At 42.5% G+C, this 16078-nt stretch overlaps 1 protein-coding gene across 3 annotated transcripts in view; it reads left to right on the top strand.

Annotated features, from left to right (window-relative positions):
* Window positions 1–16078, top strand: part of PIP4K2A (phosphatidylinositol-5-phosphate 4-kinase type 2 alpha) — a 164952-nt gene that overhangs the window by 123360 nt on the left and 25514 nt on the right. For all 3 annotated transcript variants that reach the window (XM_023631945.2, XM_023631946.2, XM_070255270.1), the window contains 2 exons: window positions 5920–6066; window positions 11135–11173. In XM_023631945.2, the coding sequence (XP_023487713.2) occupies window positions 5920–6066; window positions 11135–11173 (186 nt within the window). The remainder of the gene's footprint in view (window positions 1–5919; window positions 6067–11134; window positions 11174–16078) is intronic.

Here is a 16078-nt window from a genome sequence, read left to right on the forward strand (position 1 = left end):
CACTGGAGTCCTCGCCCGGAAGCTCCCGTGTTGGGCCAAAGGGACAGAAAGGCAGACCCAGAAGGAGGTCCCCACTGAAGGCTGTGGACCGCACGCCACAGCTGGGCAGCAGAGCCTCTCAAAGGTCATCACGCCGTTCTGCACATTTATTGTAGTCAATGAGTAAACGCCACATGTACTTATGATAGAGTATGTTTTACAGAGTCATTTCATCTTTGATGACACTGTTACTTCTGGGTCTTTATTATAGTGTAACAAACAGGATTAGGGACATCAGTGTTTGCATTCGGGTATATCTTTGTTATCTCAGTACTAAGAATGTTTATAAACAGTCCAGAGGAGTGTTTGTTCCTTTTAAATCTGGTTTTATTAAGTTTAAGAAAAGCAGTAAAGTTTTGTATTTACATTAGCTTCAATGTAGTCACCCTTACATTCTTTTTTGACTTAAAAACTATTCGAAACCAAAATAAATTATATTAGCTGACACTTGTAGACCATTCTCCCAAAACATCAAGTCAGGGAACGTTTGAATTATTTATTTATTTGGTCAGTGTACAACAAAGCAGTCCTTAATTTCAGGCTGGCTGGCTTTCTTCCTCTCTCTCTCTCTTTCTTTCTTTTATGTCAAGTATGTTGTTGGAATGATCTGTAAACATAGCCAGAGGCACAAATAAGGATCACAGATAATTTAACCTTTCAAAAACATTAACTGAAACAAGACTTTACACTGCAGTATTAATTCGGTGCTATATTAAATTGTCACTTCAAGCCTCTAAAAAAAGGGGAGAAACATGATAATAACAGCAATTTCCAAAAGCCAGCGCCCAGGTTCACACCATCCTGTGGAGACATAAATATTTATCTGCTGCGGTGCGTCACTTAGAGTCCTCTCGGCTGAAACCTTCAGTCAGCTGTGAATCTGTTAATGGCATTTCATTTTGCATGAGAAAAGCAACAAATTGGGGACTCATAATACTTGTTATTCTTGTTGAGCGTCTGACAGCAAAGCAAACTGAGGTCTTGTGGCTGTTGGATTTCATAAGTTTTTAAAATTCTGATCTCACCACATCAATTTATCATTGCATTACCGTTCTAACAAGCCCACGATTATAGAGGAAAAAGCTCTAAGGGAGACTTATGAAGAGGGAGCATTTGGTTTTGCTGATGACACCATGGAATCATTGACAAGTAGCTTTTTGAAAAAAACACAGAAAAAAGTAAAATCTGGGGGCCGGCCCGGTGGAGCAGCAGTTAAGTTCGCGTGCTCTACTTCAGGGCCCGGGGTTCGCTGGTTCTGATCCCGGGTGCAGACCATTGGACCGCTTGTCAAGCCACGCTGTGGCAGGCGTCCCACATATAAAGTAGAGGAAGATGGGCACGGATGTTAGCTCAGGGCTAATCTTCCTCAACAAAAAGAGGAGGATTGGTGGTGGTTGTTAGCTCAGGGCTAATCTTCCTTAAAAAAACAAAAAGGTAAAATCTCTTAGTGTTGGAAACACAGGGTACAGACAAAACATTGTGAGCAAATATAAGCCTCTGAGAACATGCTTGAGAAAAACAGAAGCTGCTGCATGATAAATAGCAGAGCGAGGTGACATGAGGTGTCCAGCTATGAAAATGCAAAAGTGCAAAATACTTAATAAAAGCAGCATTTTAAAATGCAAACGTAGATGATGCAGTGAGTTTAACACTGAGAATCTGGACACTGACCCTAAGAATAACTGTGACTGAATCGCTCTGTATAGTAAGCATAATGAGAATTGATGGTTACCAAGTTCACTTTTTAAAAACTTGGGAGTAAATAGTCAGTGCCTATTCAGATGAACGCTGAGTGTCGTCCTGAGCTGCCACGCCAGGTGCCAGACAGAGCTTCTGTGTTGATGTGAGGGAAGAGCGTGTCTGCAGGTGATGGAGGGAAGTCAGCAGACTCGTCTGACTTCTAGAAGGGAATCTCCCAGGCTGCCCCAGGGCACTGCAGCTGTTGAGTCTGTAAACAGAGACATTAACATGGCAGACAGGGAACACCAGTGTTGATTCTGTCCTTCTCACGGGCACGTAGATAGCCTGGTAGCCACATCAAGGCAGTGGTTGAAAGTGAAAGAAATCTTGGTCCCTTTCTTAAAGAGTGACCCTCGGGATTAAATTGATATTTCTCCATTCCTGCAATCTAGAAATTAAACATGTAGAAGGGAGGAAGCAGAGATTGCTTAGATTGCCTTACGAGCAAATCAACAATGTTAAAAAGAAATTAACTGATGCTGAGGATGTTTTCAAAAAAGGAAGGTGCTTATGCCAAATAATTGATTATTAAAGAAAGACATGCTATTGTAGTGCCCCCAATACATCTTCTCTTATTTTTGAAGCATTTATTTACGTTATTTTGTTAATTTGTCGATGATGTTTAAGTTCTTGAAGGAAGAATTCTCAGAGTTCTGATCCTAAAATCAAGACATGTGAGAAATGTAATTTTTTAGTGTTTCTTTTATATTTACAAAAGTATTTGCTCACTTTATAAACAAATACGTACACACATACAAAAATATGTGTATGCAACCGTATTCATTTTCGGGAAGTCTTTATTCTATGGAGAGTATTTCTCAGAGGGCATTTTAGGAACATATCAGGTGCTCTTGGAAGTTTCCCTCCCTTACCCTTTCCTTCTGTCCTTATCCACCCGTTGCCCCAGGGCCTTGGTTTCTTCTTGCTCCTGCTGGAGTCACCAGCAGTCCCTTCTTTCCCATGTCCCTGATCTTCATGGTCTTTGCAAAACCCTATGTGCTAAGTGCTATTGTTACCCCCTTCTCCAAATGCAGAGACACAGAGAGGTTGAGTAATTCCCCCAAGGTCACACAGCTAGTGAATGTGGAGCTGGACTAAGAGGGCTCCCAGCGGCGTGATGTGGCTGAGTCGTGTTGAAAGCCCAGCCAGAGATGTGGCCATCTCCCTGGTCGTGGGATTACCTCTAGCAGTATGTGCGGGTCGGAGTCCTTGTAGATGTGCCCACTGGTGTTAGAGTCTGTGCACAGCGTTCCCCAGGTCAGCTGGGGAAGAATTGAAAGGATTAGCATTCAGGCCTCTTTGTGTCACCTCCCACCTGCAGTGACACATATGCTACAGTACAGAGGTCCCTCACCCCTGGTGTTCAGAGACCCAGTGAAATGTTCCTCTACTAAAATGAAACAGTGTATTCTTTTCCCAGTGTTCCCACGTAGAAATTCAATGAATGGGTAGAATTTTCTTTTCTGCAAACTTTTGACACTTGAATGCTTTCTAAACCTTTGTCACCCACTGCTGCTTGTCAGTACTGGAATCTAATGTGAGAGATTTTAATAGGTTTGTGGATTTGTACATATTTCTATACTCAGGGTTTTGTTTTGTTTTGGTGAGGAAGATTGGCCCTGAGCTAACATCTGTGCCAATCTTTCTCTTTTTGCTTGAGGAAGATTGGCCCTGAGCTAACATCTGTGCCAATCTTTCTCTATTTTGTATGTGGGACACTGCCACAGCATGGCTTGACGAGCGGTGTGTAGGTCCACACCTGGGATCTGAACCCACAAACCCTGGGCTGCCAAAGCAGAGTGCACGAACTTAACCACTACGTCACCGGGCCAGCCCCAAATACTCAGGAGTTTTCTGTTTATTCAATCTCTGTTTTTCAAGATGTTCATCCAAGAGCCTCCGAGTTGAGCCGTGCCTTTGAGGACGCGTGCGTGTAGAAACTTGCTGATGAAGGAGACCTGATTTGTTATATTTTTTCTATGTAATAATTTATTTAATCTTAAAGATAGAGGAATGTAGAATGTTATCTGTATGGGTATTTTTCCTTGGGGAAAAAAAAGCTTGTCAGCCATTTCCTGTGTAGTATTCAGAAGGTTTCTTTAACATGTTCATCAACGTGAATAATGATTAGTATCCGGTCTGTTCCACGGTACCCTGTGGCCTCTACACAGGCTTTCATCAAAGAGACTTCTTCTACTGGCAGGACTTTGAAAAGATAGGCCACGATGAGAATCATCTGAGCAGACCAGCTCAAAGCGGGGTTGAATGGCCAAACTGAAACTGGTGTGTCCCCCCCAGGGCAGGGGGCACGTCCTGTGAGCCACCAAAATACTTGGAGAGCCTCCCTCAGCATAGACACCAGAACACGTCTGAGAGTTGGTTTGCAGCACAAAGCAGATAGGTGTAGCAGTAACGTTTCTTATCAGAGTTTTGAATGAAAATAATTATTATTACTGTCATCTGCAGTAGGAGGAAGAGTATAGTACAGTACACAGATATTGTGTAATTCTGATGTCTTTTATTGTAATCCTCACAATAACCTTCATAGTACAAACTATGGTGCTCATTTTCCAGAAAATGGAAGTAAAATGATGAGTGATTTAGTAAGTTGCCCAAGATCCCACAGCTGGTAAATCGAGGCACCGGGATATATACACACATCTTTCTGGCTCACAAACCTACGTTCTGTCTACTGTGCTTACGCAGTGTAGACTCCCGTAGCCTCTGTGTTTTTAAGGCCCACCCAACCATCTTTCTTCAGAGGTGAGGGACAATAACACTTTTTATTTCTTTAGATCAGTTGTGAGACATTTTATTTTTAACCAAGGACTTTTTACCACCTGTTTTCCATTAGCAAAACTCAAGTTAATTTACTGTTTTTCAAAAGGAGAGAAATAGAAAATGTTTCACTGATCTGACCTCAAATTAAGAACAAGTTGAGGTGAAACTCTACTCAGAAAATATACCAAATTCAAATATATAGCTTAAGTATGGGCAGTATGATAAAAAAAAAAAAAGGGCGGAAGTGTCTTTAAAATCTGCCAAAATTCTGGGTGGCAAAAATGAAACTCATACAGATGCTTTTCATCTTTTTTTTAGTGATAAAAGCTAAAGGCTTTTTAACTTCTAAGATGGACAAATATTATGAGAGTTGTTTATTGACGGTGTTTACCACTAAAGATTTTGAAAGTGCATTCTAATTACTTTCTTATTTTTATAAAGTGCTCATTGTAAAACAGAAAAATTCAAACAGTATAATTTTTTAAAAAAGGAAGAAGGCAAAGTTCCCCCAAATTCCACCATTACCATTTTGGTCACCATTCTTCCAGGCACCTCTCTTTTGTAAATATGCATAATGCATACAATTTTTACAATTTTGGATTCATACTATTCATGCTGTTCCATAGCTTAGACATTTCACACACATATCGTGGACATAAAAGAGGTTTTTTTGAAATCTTCTTTCTCCCTCATTGGAAAGAAAGGAAAATCTAACTTTGCTTTGTAGAGTGCAGGGGGACCCATTTTATAAAGATAGGTTTTTAAGGAGAAGTGTCTCCATCTTGTGGCCTTTTAGAGTATGGTCTTTAAAGACCTATAGACTCATGTTGCATTTTTGCAACGCTAATTGGCAGTGGAGTCAAAGCTGGGACTTGTCTAGTGGACTTGATGAAATCCAGCATGGGGCCAGAGAATCCCATCTGTCTGGCGAGGAGCGAGCCTTCCGTGGTAGGGCACCTGCCCTTCAGCCGTTTCTCTGGTGGGCATCTTGGCTCAAGACATCCCCGTCTCAGTGAGAAATAGAAAAGCTAGAACTAGAGTTCAACCCTTGCAGCTTCTAACACTGGGCTCTCTCCATAATTAATTATATCCCAGTTTTGACTTTACAAATTAGTTGAGAAGCTTACGAAAAAATATCTCTTTGGAGATAAAGGTGAATTTTCTTATCTGTGTATATATGGTCAATGCGGATGCTTGTTAGATAATACAAACATGGTCATTTTCTGCAAAAAGGACCTTGATGGTTAGAGAGTTTCACTTTATATGAACACCAGAGGCAGAAGAGTTATATTTTGCATGTGAATGAGCACCTTTTGGTTGGATAACATTGTTTTTCCTCTTTCTTTCTCTCTTATGCAGTACATAGTGGAATGTCACGGGATCACCCTCCTCCCCCAGTTCTTGGGCATGTACCGGCTTAATGTTGATGGAGTTGAAATCTATGTGATTGTTACAAGAAATGTGTTCAGCCACCGTTTGTCTGTATATAGGAAATACGATTTAAAGGTGAGAGTGATTTTGTTAATTTGTATTAAATAATTAAGCTTGTTCATCCACATTGTAAATATTGTGATTGTGCTGAATGCTCAGGAGGTGCCCAGAGCTTAAAGCCACCAGGCGACTAGCCGCACACTCCTTCGTGTTAAGCAAGGATTACTTGCTGGTTTTACTAGAACACCCTTGAACGTTTCACAGATATCATGTCTGATTTATTCAACGAGTATTTATTAAACAGCAACTGCGTACCAGGCACTGTTTTAGGTGCTGGGAATAGTGTGATAAGCAAAACAGACCAAACCTAGGCTCAAGGAGCTGACATTCTGGTGGGAAAAGACAGACAATAAGTAACAGTGGTAAGTGAGTCCTATAGCATAGTAGGAAGTGATAAGTGCCATGGATAGAAGTGAAGGCGGGAAAGAATGGGGAGGGATACCGTTTCAAAGAAGGTGTCAGGTAAGGTTTCACTGGAAAGATGGCACTGAAGCAGACCTGAAGGAGGTGAGGGAATGAGCTGAGAGAAGAACATTTCTAGAAGAGGGAACAGGCCCTGAGACAGGCTGTTTCAATGGCGTTGAGTAAGAAGCATTCCACTGGAAATTGTGAGAGTGTAATGAAATGGTCAGCCTTCTAGGATCCCTGACTTAGATGGAGAATGTCCGAGTTAGGAGTTGGCACGCTATGACCTGCCTGCATGACAAATCCAGCTTGGCCATATTCGTAAATAAAGTTTTATTGGAATACGGCCATGACCTTGTTTCTGTGTTGCATATGCTGCTTTCATGTTATAATGGCAGAGTTGAGTAGTTACTACAGAGACCCTTGTGGACCACAAGGCTTAAAACATTTACCCTCTTGACTCTTTTCAGAAAAAGTTTGCCAACCACTTTGGTCTTCATCAGTGGATCACAAATTTTTTGATCTGACTCCTTCACACTCTTAAAAGAAGACCCCCAAAAGCTTTTGCTTATCTAGGTTGTGTCTACTGATATTTACAATGTTAGAAATTAACATGAGAAATTTTTAAATACTTATTTTAATTTAAAATAATAAAATTATTATATATTACTATTATGTTAGCATACTTTTATGAAAAATAGAGTATCTTCCAAATGAAAAAATTTAGTGACAGGTGACAATGTTTTGCATTTTGCTGATCTCTTTAATGTCTGACTTAAAATGAGATAGTTGGAATATCCTGTCTGGTTCTGCTGTCAGTCGGTTGCAATTGTTATTTGATTGAAGTGTATGGAGAAAATCAGACCTTACACAAATATATAATTAGAAAAGGAGAGGAGGATGTTTTAACTCTTTCAGAAATTTGTGGATATTCTTAGATATTATACCAAAACCTGACAACTGGTAATTCCTCAAAGCTTAGTTTCCATGCAGCATCATTAAAATCTGCTAGTCTCTTTGCATGCATTTGTCTGAATGCATCATGCTTTGGTCATTTGGAACGGATGGGTTCACTGAGTTATGTGCTCTTCCAAATAACTGACACATTTCTTTATACAGTTATTCCCACATAACGACATTTTGGTCAATGATGGACTCACATGTATGATGGTAGTTCCATAAGATTAGCACCATACAGGCTAGATGTACAGTAGGCTATACCATCTAGGTCAATACACTCTGTGATGTTCATACGATGACGAAATCGCTTAATGACGCATTTCTCAGTCAGAACGTATTCCCCATCATCAAGCGACGCATGAGTGTACTATGTCAAGAAGTCACATTAATATCATCACCAGTCTTATCAGAAAAGTCTCTGAGTATTGAGAAGCTGTCAAGCTCAAGGTGATGGATACAGGTTTTTTAAAATTCTAATTTTCACTCGAAAGCTCAAATTTTACCATTGGCAACAAGTCCTGTCAGTTGTTTTCTCTGAAGTGACAGCATGCAGCCCCCTGCACATAGCCGAGCCCAGCAGCTTTCTTCATCTTTGAGCAAATATTTTCCAAATGCCCAGATCTGAATAAACGTAGATTGCCAGTTATTCTTGCAAGTAAAAATGTTATTTCATAAAAAAGCAGCTAGTTTAGCTCATAACTCAAACCATCACAAAAATGACTGTTCTTTAGCCATTCCTTTTTTATAAACAGAAGTGTGTTGTGCATAATTCCATACAGAATATTGACACGATGTGTACTCCAGGGTCAAGATTTAATAATTTCATTGCTTCATCAAGGACATTCATATACATATATTTCATATATTTTTGACGGTAGTAGTATCATTTGGTGCCCTGCTGGATTTGTGGTAAGCTGCCAACAGTTTTACCCATCATTGCTTTTGCAGTAGCCATGCGAGTATCAAGACAGTGAAAAAGGCAAATGATGTGTCATCATTACTATAAAGATAAGTTTCACTTTGCAGACCCCTGAAAGGGTCTTAGGGCCCCAGGGTGCTAAACCACGCTTTGAGAAAAGCTAGTCTAAGGAAAGGAAAATGGTCTAGGCTCATCTCCTACCCTCTGGAGTTCAGATAAACCGTATAAGCTTCCCAAATACAGCTGTGCTCTATCTGCCTCCGAGTCGTAGCCATTTTGTTCCCTGGTGGAAATCCCCGCCCCCGTATGTACCTCTTTTCCAGCACCATCTCTCTCACAAAGCCTCTGCAGTGTTACTCAGTGTCCTCTGCTGAGGATCACAGGACTCTGGTCCCTGGTCTGACTCCCCCATGTAAGAAGCCAGAGCAACCTCAACTCTGAAGCCACGTGTCCTGGTTTTCTTACTAGTTAGGAGTCTGTGAGTTGCTGAACCTAGTGAGTTTCTTCATCTGTAAAACACGGATAATTTTACCTGCCTTTGTTGGGTCATTGTGAGGGTTAAACGACATATGTAGAGGTCATGTCCAGCCTAAAGCGTAGCATATGGAAATTGGTCAATGAAATGTGGTTGTCTCATCCATTCTACTAGTGAGGAAGTGACTTAAAGGCACATTTTTTGTCTTACTTTCTTGTTTATCCCCCTGAAATGCCTAAGATAGTGCCTCGTTCAAGTAGGCATCTGGTAAACATATCTTGATGTAAATTATACTTACAGACTGGACACTATACTTTGAATTTGCCTTGAACTTCATAATTTCATCTCCCTTTTTAGCTGGTAGAATAAATAAATTCTGTTCTTGCCAGAACTTTCCATTGTGATGGAACCTGGACATCTGGCATCATTTCATGGCTCAAACTCTTGGCCTTGACTTACTAATCTTACTTTCCTATTTTTGTTTTAATTTTTTATTCTGAATTAATTTGAACTTTGGTGAGTTTTTTCCAGGCTAATGATCTGCATTCACATAGAGATGAAGCTTCGCTGAGAATCAGAAGCAGGGTAAATTATACTGTAGGAGGGAAAGAACACACACAGACCAAAAACTTGGTTAAAGATACAAAGAGGAATAAATGGTTTCTTCCTCTGCCTGGTAGGATAGGCAGTGCTCAAGTATTACAGATGTCCCCAGTTTGGTGTTTCGTTTTTTTTTAATTTGGGAACATTCCTCGTTAGAAATCAGTGTGTAAAGGAAAATATTTTTGGCCTGTATTCAAGAATTCCTAAAGGGAGGAACAGGCCGTTGCAAGTGATAGTTGTGTGCTGTGGTTGTGGAACGGGCCACAGGTCTTCCTTCATGAACAATTCACATCATCCGTGTTTATTTGGTGGGTCATCTTTGTGCTCCTCCAACACGTCCCCAAGAAACTGAACATTTTCCCGGGGCTGGCAGCAGTGCCTCTTGGATCCACCAGAGCTGGGAATACTGAGCGCCAGGGGGATGGAGAATTGACCCGAGGGAGACCCTGGCCTGGTCTTGGCTCTCTTCCCCAATACGAGCAGACACCTTAGTCGAGTCACCTCATCTATGAATTACAGGTTCCACACATCCTAATCAATGCCTGAACTGCTTGAATGGAAGACGGTCATAGAATAAAATTTTGATTTAAGAATGGCCATCCTAGAAGCTACTTTGACCTTTCTCCGTCACATGCAAGTTCTGTTAATGATCGGTATCCAGGGCAATAAATGTCTGTTTAAGACGGGTCAGGTAGACGAATCTCTGTGCTGACCTAGTCGTGGTTTGGGTGTCCAGTGCTGGAGGGGAAGGGAGAGCAGTAAATTGGTCTGTGATCCTTCTCCAACCATTTATTCAGCAAACGCCAAGCATTGCTGTGCGAGACACCACGATGGTCACTGAGGAGCACAAAGAATAAATAGTCATTGTTGTATTGACATAGTTAGGAATTCACTGGCCTTTGTTTTTCAGCATTTCTTTTGCATTAAAATCTTCCCCAAACAAAGGAAGGTTTCTCTTCTTGAACTCCACCCAAAGGCCGCCTGTCGGAGGCGGACTCGGGTCTCCTCAGACAACCCCAGAGCTCTGAGGCAGGGTTTCAAAAACCAGTGCAGTAGAGTAGAAGTCGCCGAGATCAAGAACTGTGTTTTCTTCCACTCTGTGCTCAGCCTAGGGCCTGGCACAGGGGAGGCAAGTGAACATGCGTGTTTGAAGGGATCTCCACAGCGAAGCACCCCCAGGGTCTGACTCATAGTAAGTGAGGAAGATATGGTCCTCACTAGCCCAAAACAGGAGAGAGAGGCCATCAAAGGGCTAGGACATGCCCCCATCTGGAGGACCTAATGTGGGAAAAGAGGCATTTAATACCCCAGCGGTCACTGCGGCCAGCTGACCGCCCACTTCACACTCGAAGACCCCAAGACCAACCGTTTCTGGCAATTGAGTCAAGGAGCGTGTGGTTTTGATCCCATATTTAGTAAGTGATGGTTCAATGATTGTCAAGTTGTCTGATTTCCAGCTGGGGGACAAGAACCAGGGAAAAGACACACAGGTGACATGACAGGGAGAGGGTGGTTGACAAGTGGACAGGACACCTGCAGAGGAGCAGCTCTCGCGCGGGCGGAGGCTAGTGACTGGGGAGGGGACAGCGCTCACTCAGAATGTGGCTCCAGAGCAGAGCAGTTATTTCTGCGCTCTGCCCTGGAATGTCTGCCTATTTTAAATGTGTGAAACCCGATGCCTGGCGTGTGCATGTTTTTATTATTTTTTCTGTGTGTTTCAGGGCTCCACAGTGGCTAGAGAAGCTAGTGACAAAGAAAAGGTAAGTCCCCTGACACATTCCTCACCGCGGTCCTGCCAGCCTGTGTGACCTCTTATTTTCATTTGTTCTTTTTTTTTTTAAGGAGGTTTTTTTCCCTCCCCAAAGCCCCAGTCCATAGTTGTATATCCTGGTTGTAAGTCCCTCTAGTGCTTCCATGTGGGACACCGCCATGGCCTGGCTTGATGAGTGGTGCCATGTCCGTGCCCAGGATCCGAACTGGCAAAACCCTGGGCCGCCAAAGCAGAGCGTGTGAACTTGACCGCTCGGCCATGGGGCCGCCCCCTCATTCATTCTTTCTTGACTTCCACCCCTGGGTTCTTCCCGTTTCTCCTGCTGCCGCACCCGTGAAAAACACATTATTGGACTGAGAAGTGTTCCACCTTAGTTCTCTTCCTTGGAGTACCTGGCCCATCCCTCTTTGTCGAATAACGACATCGTTCTTAGTTTTAAGTGTGGTTGAAAGAAATTCTTCACATGCAACACGGTCTTGAAAACATCGCTGCCTGTGTAGCAACTTAGGATGCAGACAGGCAGGTACAGCTCAGCCACAGGGTCCCAGCCCTGCCGTATCGCTAATTAGCCAGGCGTGGCCTGAATACGTATTATTTCTTGCCTCTCTGAGCCCCGGTTTTCTCACCTGTAAAAGGAGGCTGCTGAGCTTCAACTTCACCTGTAAAATGCTGGCTGAGATGAGCTTCAGACTCCTTTCCAACTATAAAATGTTAAGATACGATTAGAGTGTTTTTTTGCTTAAAGAATTAGAGATGAGGAGACCACATCTTTTTATCTTTTCCTGAGTCACTGGACATTAGGTAATATTTGAACCACATTTAGTTTTTTATGCAAGATTATAAACAGATTCAACTTGAAGGATCACTTTGAATAAGTTTGGGAAGTAGCTTTGTGGATATAAACATAAATTGACCAAAACTGACGTTTGCTTGTCTGGAAGGCACCTCTGTACTCAGGGTTATTCCTCCTCATCGCCTTGGGAAGTGCCTTCTTTTGACTATTTAAAGCTAGGCTCAACGTTTTGTTTTTGTTTTTTAAATTAAATTCTTTTAGAATGATATCATTCAGTTTTGATTGGAATTTTACACAGTTGGAAATCTGCTTTTATTTATCCATTCAGAAGTGTTTGTCAGCATCTTTATGGTTACTGTCCTAGCGTGAGGGGCTGAAATAGTGAACCACACAGACACATCTAGCAGCATAGACAGACGTTAAATAGGGAATGACAGCATCATGTGATAAGTATTTTCACAGGGAGCACGTAACGAGGGCACCTAACTCCGGCTTGGTGGGGTCAGGGTAAGACTTCCTGGAAGAGGTGTTTGGAAACCTGAAGGATAAGTAGGAGTTAGCCAGGGGAAGAGGCGAGAAAGAGCAGCATGTGCAAGGGCCCAGAGCGGGCCGTGCTTGGTGCTGTAGCTGGAGGGTGAGATGAAGCCGCAGAGGTCAGCAGAACCAGTTGGAAGTGCTGTTGAAATAACCCAGATGAGATGGTGGCCTGAGTTGGGATAATGGAAGAGGATGGATCATAGGGAGATTTGGGAAGAAGAATTCACAGAACTCGGAGATTGAGTGTGGGAGGTGAGTGGTTCCAGGGAGTGTGTGTGGAGGGAGGGCAGGGTTAAGGATGACTCCCAGGTTTCTGGTTTGGACAGTTGGGTAGGTGTTGATTCCACTGGCTGAAAATGGGAGCAGAGTGGGAGGAGTACTTTGAATGTCAATGTGGCATCAGAACAGAGATGTCCAATAGGCAGGAGAGGCTGTAGAGAGTGTTTCAGCTGGAAAAAAGGGCGTGGAAACCTCATGGGAAGGATGCTCAGCAAAGACAGGGAAGTAGATGAGGTCACCCGGAAAGGGTGTATGGAGTAGAAGAGAAGCATGTCCAGAACCAGCCCAGAAGAACATCATCATTTAAGGAGTGGGTCAAGGAAGAGAGTCCTGCAAAGGATCTGCTGAAGAGACAGGAGATGAGCCAGGAAAGTCTGGATCATTTGGTCTGATATTTATTGAGCATCTGTTATGAGCAGGCGTTTTGCCACCCATTAATGAGAAACGCCTCAGCAAACAATGTTCCTACTCTTATGAAAGTTGCATTCTAGAAGTATCCCAGAAACCAGAGGAAGAGAGCTTTCCCAGAATTGGATGCTTCTGCAAGGTCAGGGAGCATGAAGACTGAGAATTATCCATTGTACTTGTCAGCAGGGAAATCACTGGTGACCTTGTCAGTGATGATGGACGGAGCAGAAGCCCAGACAATGGTGGGTTAAGAAGTAGGAGGAGAAAAGGACACAGTGGATCCTTCTCTGACAGTTTGTCTTTTCACTGTGCATTAGTGAATATATTTTTACACTTCCAACCTCCACATACATCCCCCTGAAGGCACCCACTTTGGCCAAAAGAAGCAGAAACGATGGACAGTCCACTTTCATGTTGCTGTGACTAAACATTTCTTCCAGGTGCCAAAGACTCAAGTGGGTATTTAAGTTTTAGTCCCTGAGAAGCTCAGAGCTTTAGTATTTTCTCCTAGGAGAAAATCCCACTGTGGATATTTAAAGAGCCAACACAGACTTTTCAGCATCATAACAAGAAGCCAGCCCCCGAGTGAGAACTGTGGACATGATCCACCACTACTCCATGTTGGCGCGTCTGTTTTTGGTTCATTCCCAAGTCCCTTGAGACTACCGCCGGTGGCCTTTTTTCCCCCCTCTGTTTATTTTGATTTCTTCAGGTTACATCACCAAGGGCTTGGTCTGCTCTGACAGTAACCAATGCCAAGAAAGACAGTTACAGCCAAAGGGGTGGTTGCTGCTGAAGCAGAATTCATCAAACAAGGACACGTATGAAGGAAAGCCACGAGTATTTGATGTCCTTGTAGCTGTCATATTTCATCAGAAGCAGACCATTCAGTTCCTTATCTTTCCCTCCATTGCTCTGCCTCTAGGACCACACACTTTCCAGAAACCAACCCATGGCAATCGCCACAGTTCCACCGCCCACCTCTCCAAAAATGTTTCGCCCTGTAGTGGTGTAGGTTTCTGTGAAAAGACATAGAATTATAGAATTTGTTTAACGGAAACCCACTTTTCTGAGGATGCTGCTAGGATGCTTCTATCCTGTATTGAATATGTGCCTATTGTTCCTCAAAACATCTCCCTTTGGGGGTGGGCTTAGAGAAGCCAGAAATGGGAAGGACCTTGAGAGGTCAGAGTTCAGTTTCCCTTCCTGACACGTGACAGATTGAGACCCAGAAGCTTAAGTTCCCATGCTGCATCTCAGTCAGCGGCAGAGGTAAAACCTCACCCTATTCAGGGGGTTATTTTTTTTTACTGTTAATTTCGATGTATTGGGATTTAGAAAGGTAAGTATAATAGCTGGCCTTTGTTGAGTGTATTCTATATGGCAGCCACTGTTTTCAGTTTTACGTGGATTTGGCCGTGTAAGCTTTACAACCACCCTATGAGGTAGCTGCTGTGGCGGCTTCCTTTGAGTACATGAAGTTACATAATAGACAGGTTCAGTAACTTGTCCACGGGGCCACAATTAGGATGTGACGGGGCCAGGGTTCCAGCCCAGAGCTCACATTTCTAACTACTGTGTGGTTCTGGCTTCTAAATGTTTGGGAGTTCTCTCTCTCCTTTTTTTAAAGGACATATCATCAAAAATTTATGTTAATCCCATGAATCATGAAGAGGAACAAGGAAACTTTCACTACACTGACAAAACAGTGTTCCTGTGTCTTGCACTATGTAAACAGTAAAACTCTCTCCACGATTGCCCTGCGGACGGGTTCAGTGCTCTCTGCTTCTTCCTGGGCTGGGCGTGCAGGACAGCTCTTCTTCCAGAAGGAGCAGGGCCAAAGGCCACCCCACCTGGCCCTCTGCATTACAAATGCTCACTGGGAAGGGCAAGAGGAGATAGCCTGAAGATATGGAATGTAAAAGTAATGAAAATTGGTCATTGCTGGAGCTGTGCCTGCCTTGGTAATGGGGCATTATGTCTCCCTGATAGGGCAATTTGATTGTAACCTGGCAACAACTGAGGTGCCATTTACTAAACTGTAATACGTAAAAATAAGTGGAATGTATTAATGGAACTGAACTCTTAAAAACATTGGGTTTTTAAGTTCTGAAAAATTTCTTTGGGGGCCACCCGGTGGAGCAGTGTTAAGTTCACGCTCTGCTTCGGTGGCCCGGGGTTCACCAGTTCGAATGCTGGGCATGGACCTATGCACCACTTGTAAAGCCATGCTGTGGCAGGCGTCCCACATATAAAATAGAGGGAGATGGGCACAGATGTTAGCTCAGGGCCAGTCGCCCGCAGCAAAAAGAGGAGGATTGGTGGCGGATGTTAGCTCACACCTAATCTTCCTCAAAAAAAAAAAAAAAAATTTCCTTTTTATGTCCATTTTCGGGTTTTCTTTCCATGATCAGTTAATATTTTTGACTCTTCCAAAAAACATGCTATTCTTTGTCTTTACAAATAAAACCACAAACATTATCAAAACAATCATGTTACCTCTGGTTAGAAATATTTGCAGAAGGTTAAAAATATATACTTTCTACATTTTAGCCTTTTGTAAATGAAACCAAATGATTTGCAAGAATGTTATTTTCATTGCTATCCTTGCATAACCATATTTTCTACAAAATGATTGTCACAGTGCAAAGAACAATTTTCTCAGAGAATCTCCATTGACATGGCTTAATTAGTAATCTGAATTCTTAGTTCTTCTTTCGAGTCATTATAACTGTTTTAATTTCCCATACTTTTAACTTGTTGATGACAAGTTTTAAAACTGTCATTTCAAATATCTAGTGATATAGGTGCAGACAAGTCCCATCCCTTCGATTTCAGCTTGACACATAATTAGTGTGATTTGTATTAGCATGATAA

Source organism: Equus caballus, chromosome 29 (assembly GCF_041296265.1).
Source record: "Equus caballus isolate H_3958 breed thoroughbred chromosome 29, TB-T2T, whole genome shotgun sequence".
Classification (NCBI taxonomy): domain Eukaryota; kingdom Metazoa; phylum Chordata; class Mammalia; order Perissodactyla; family Equidae; genus Equus; species Equus caballus.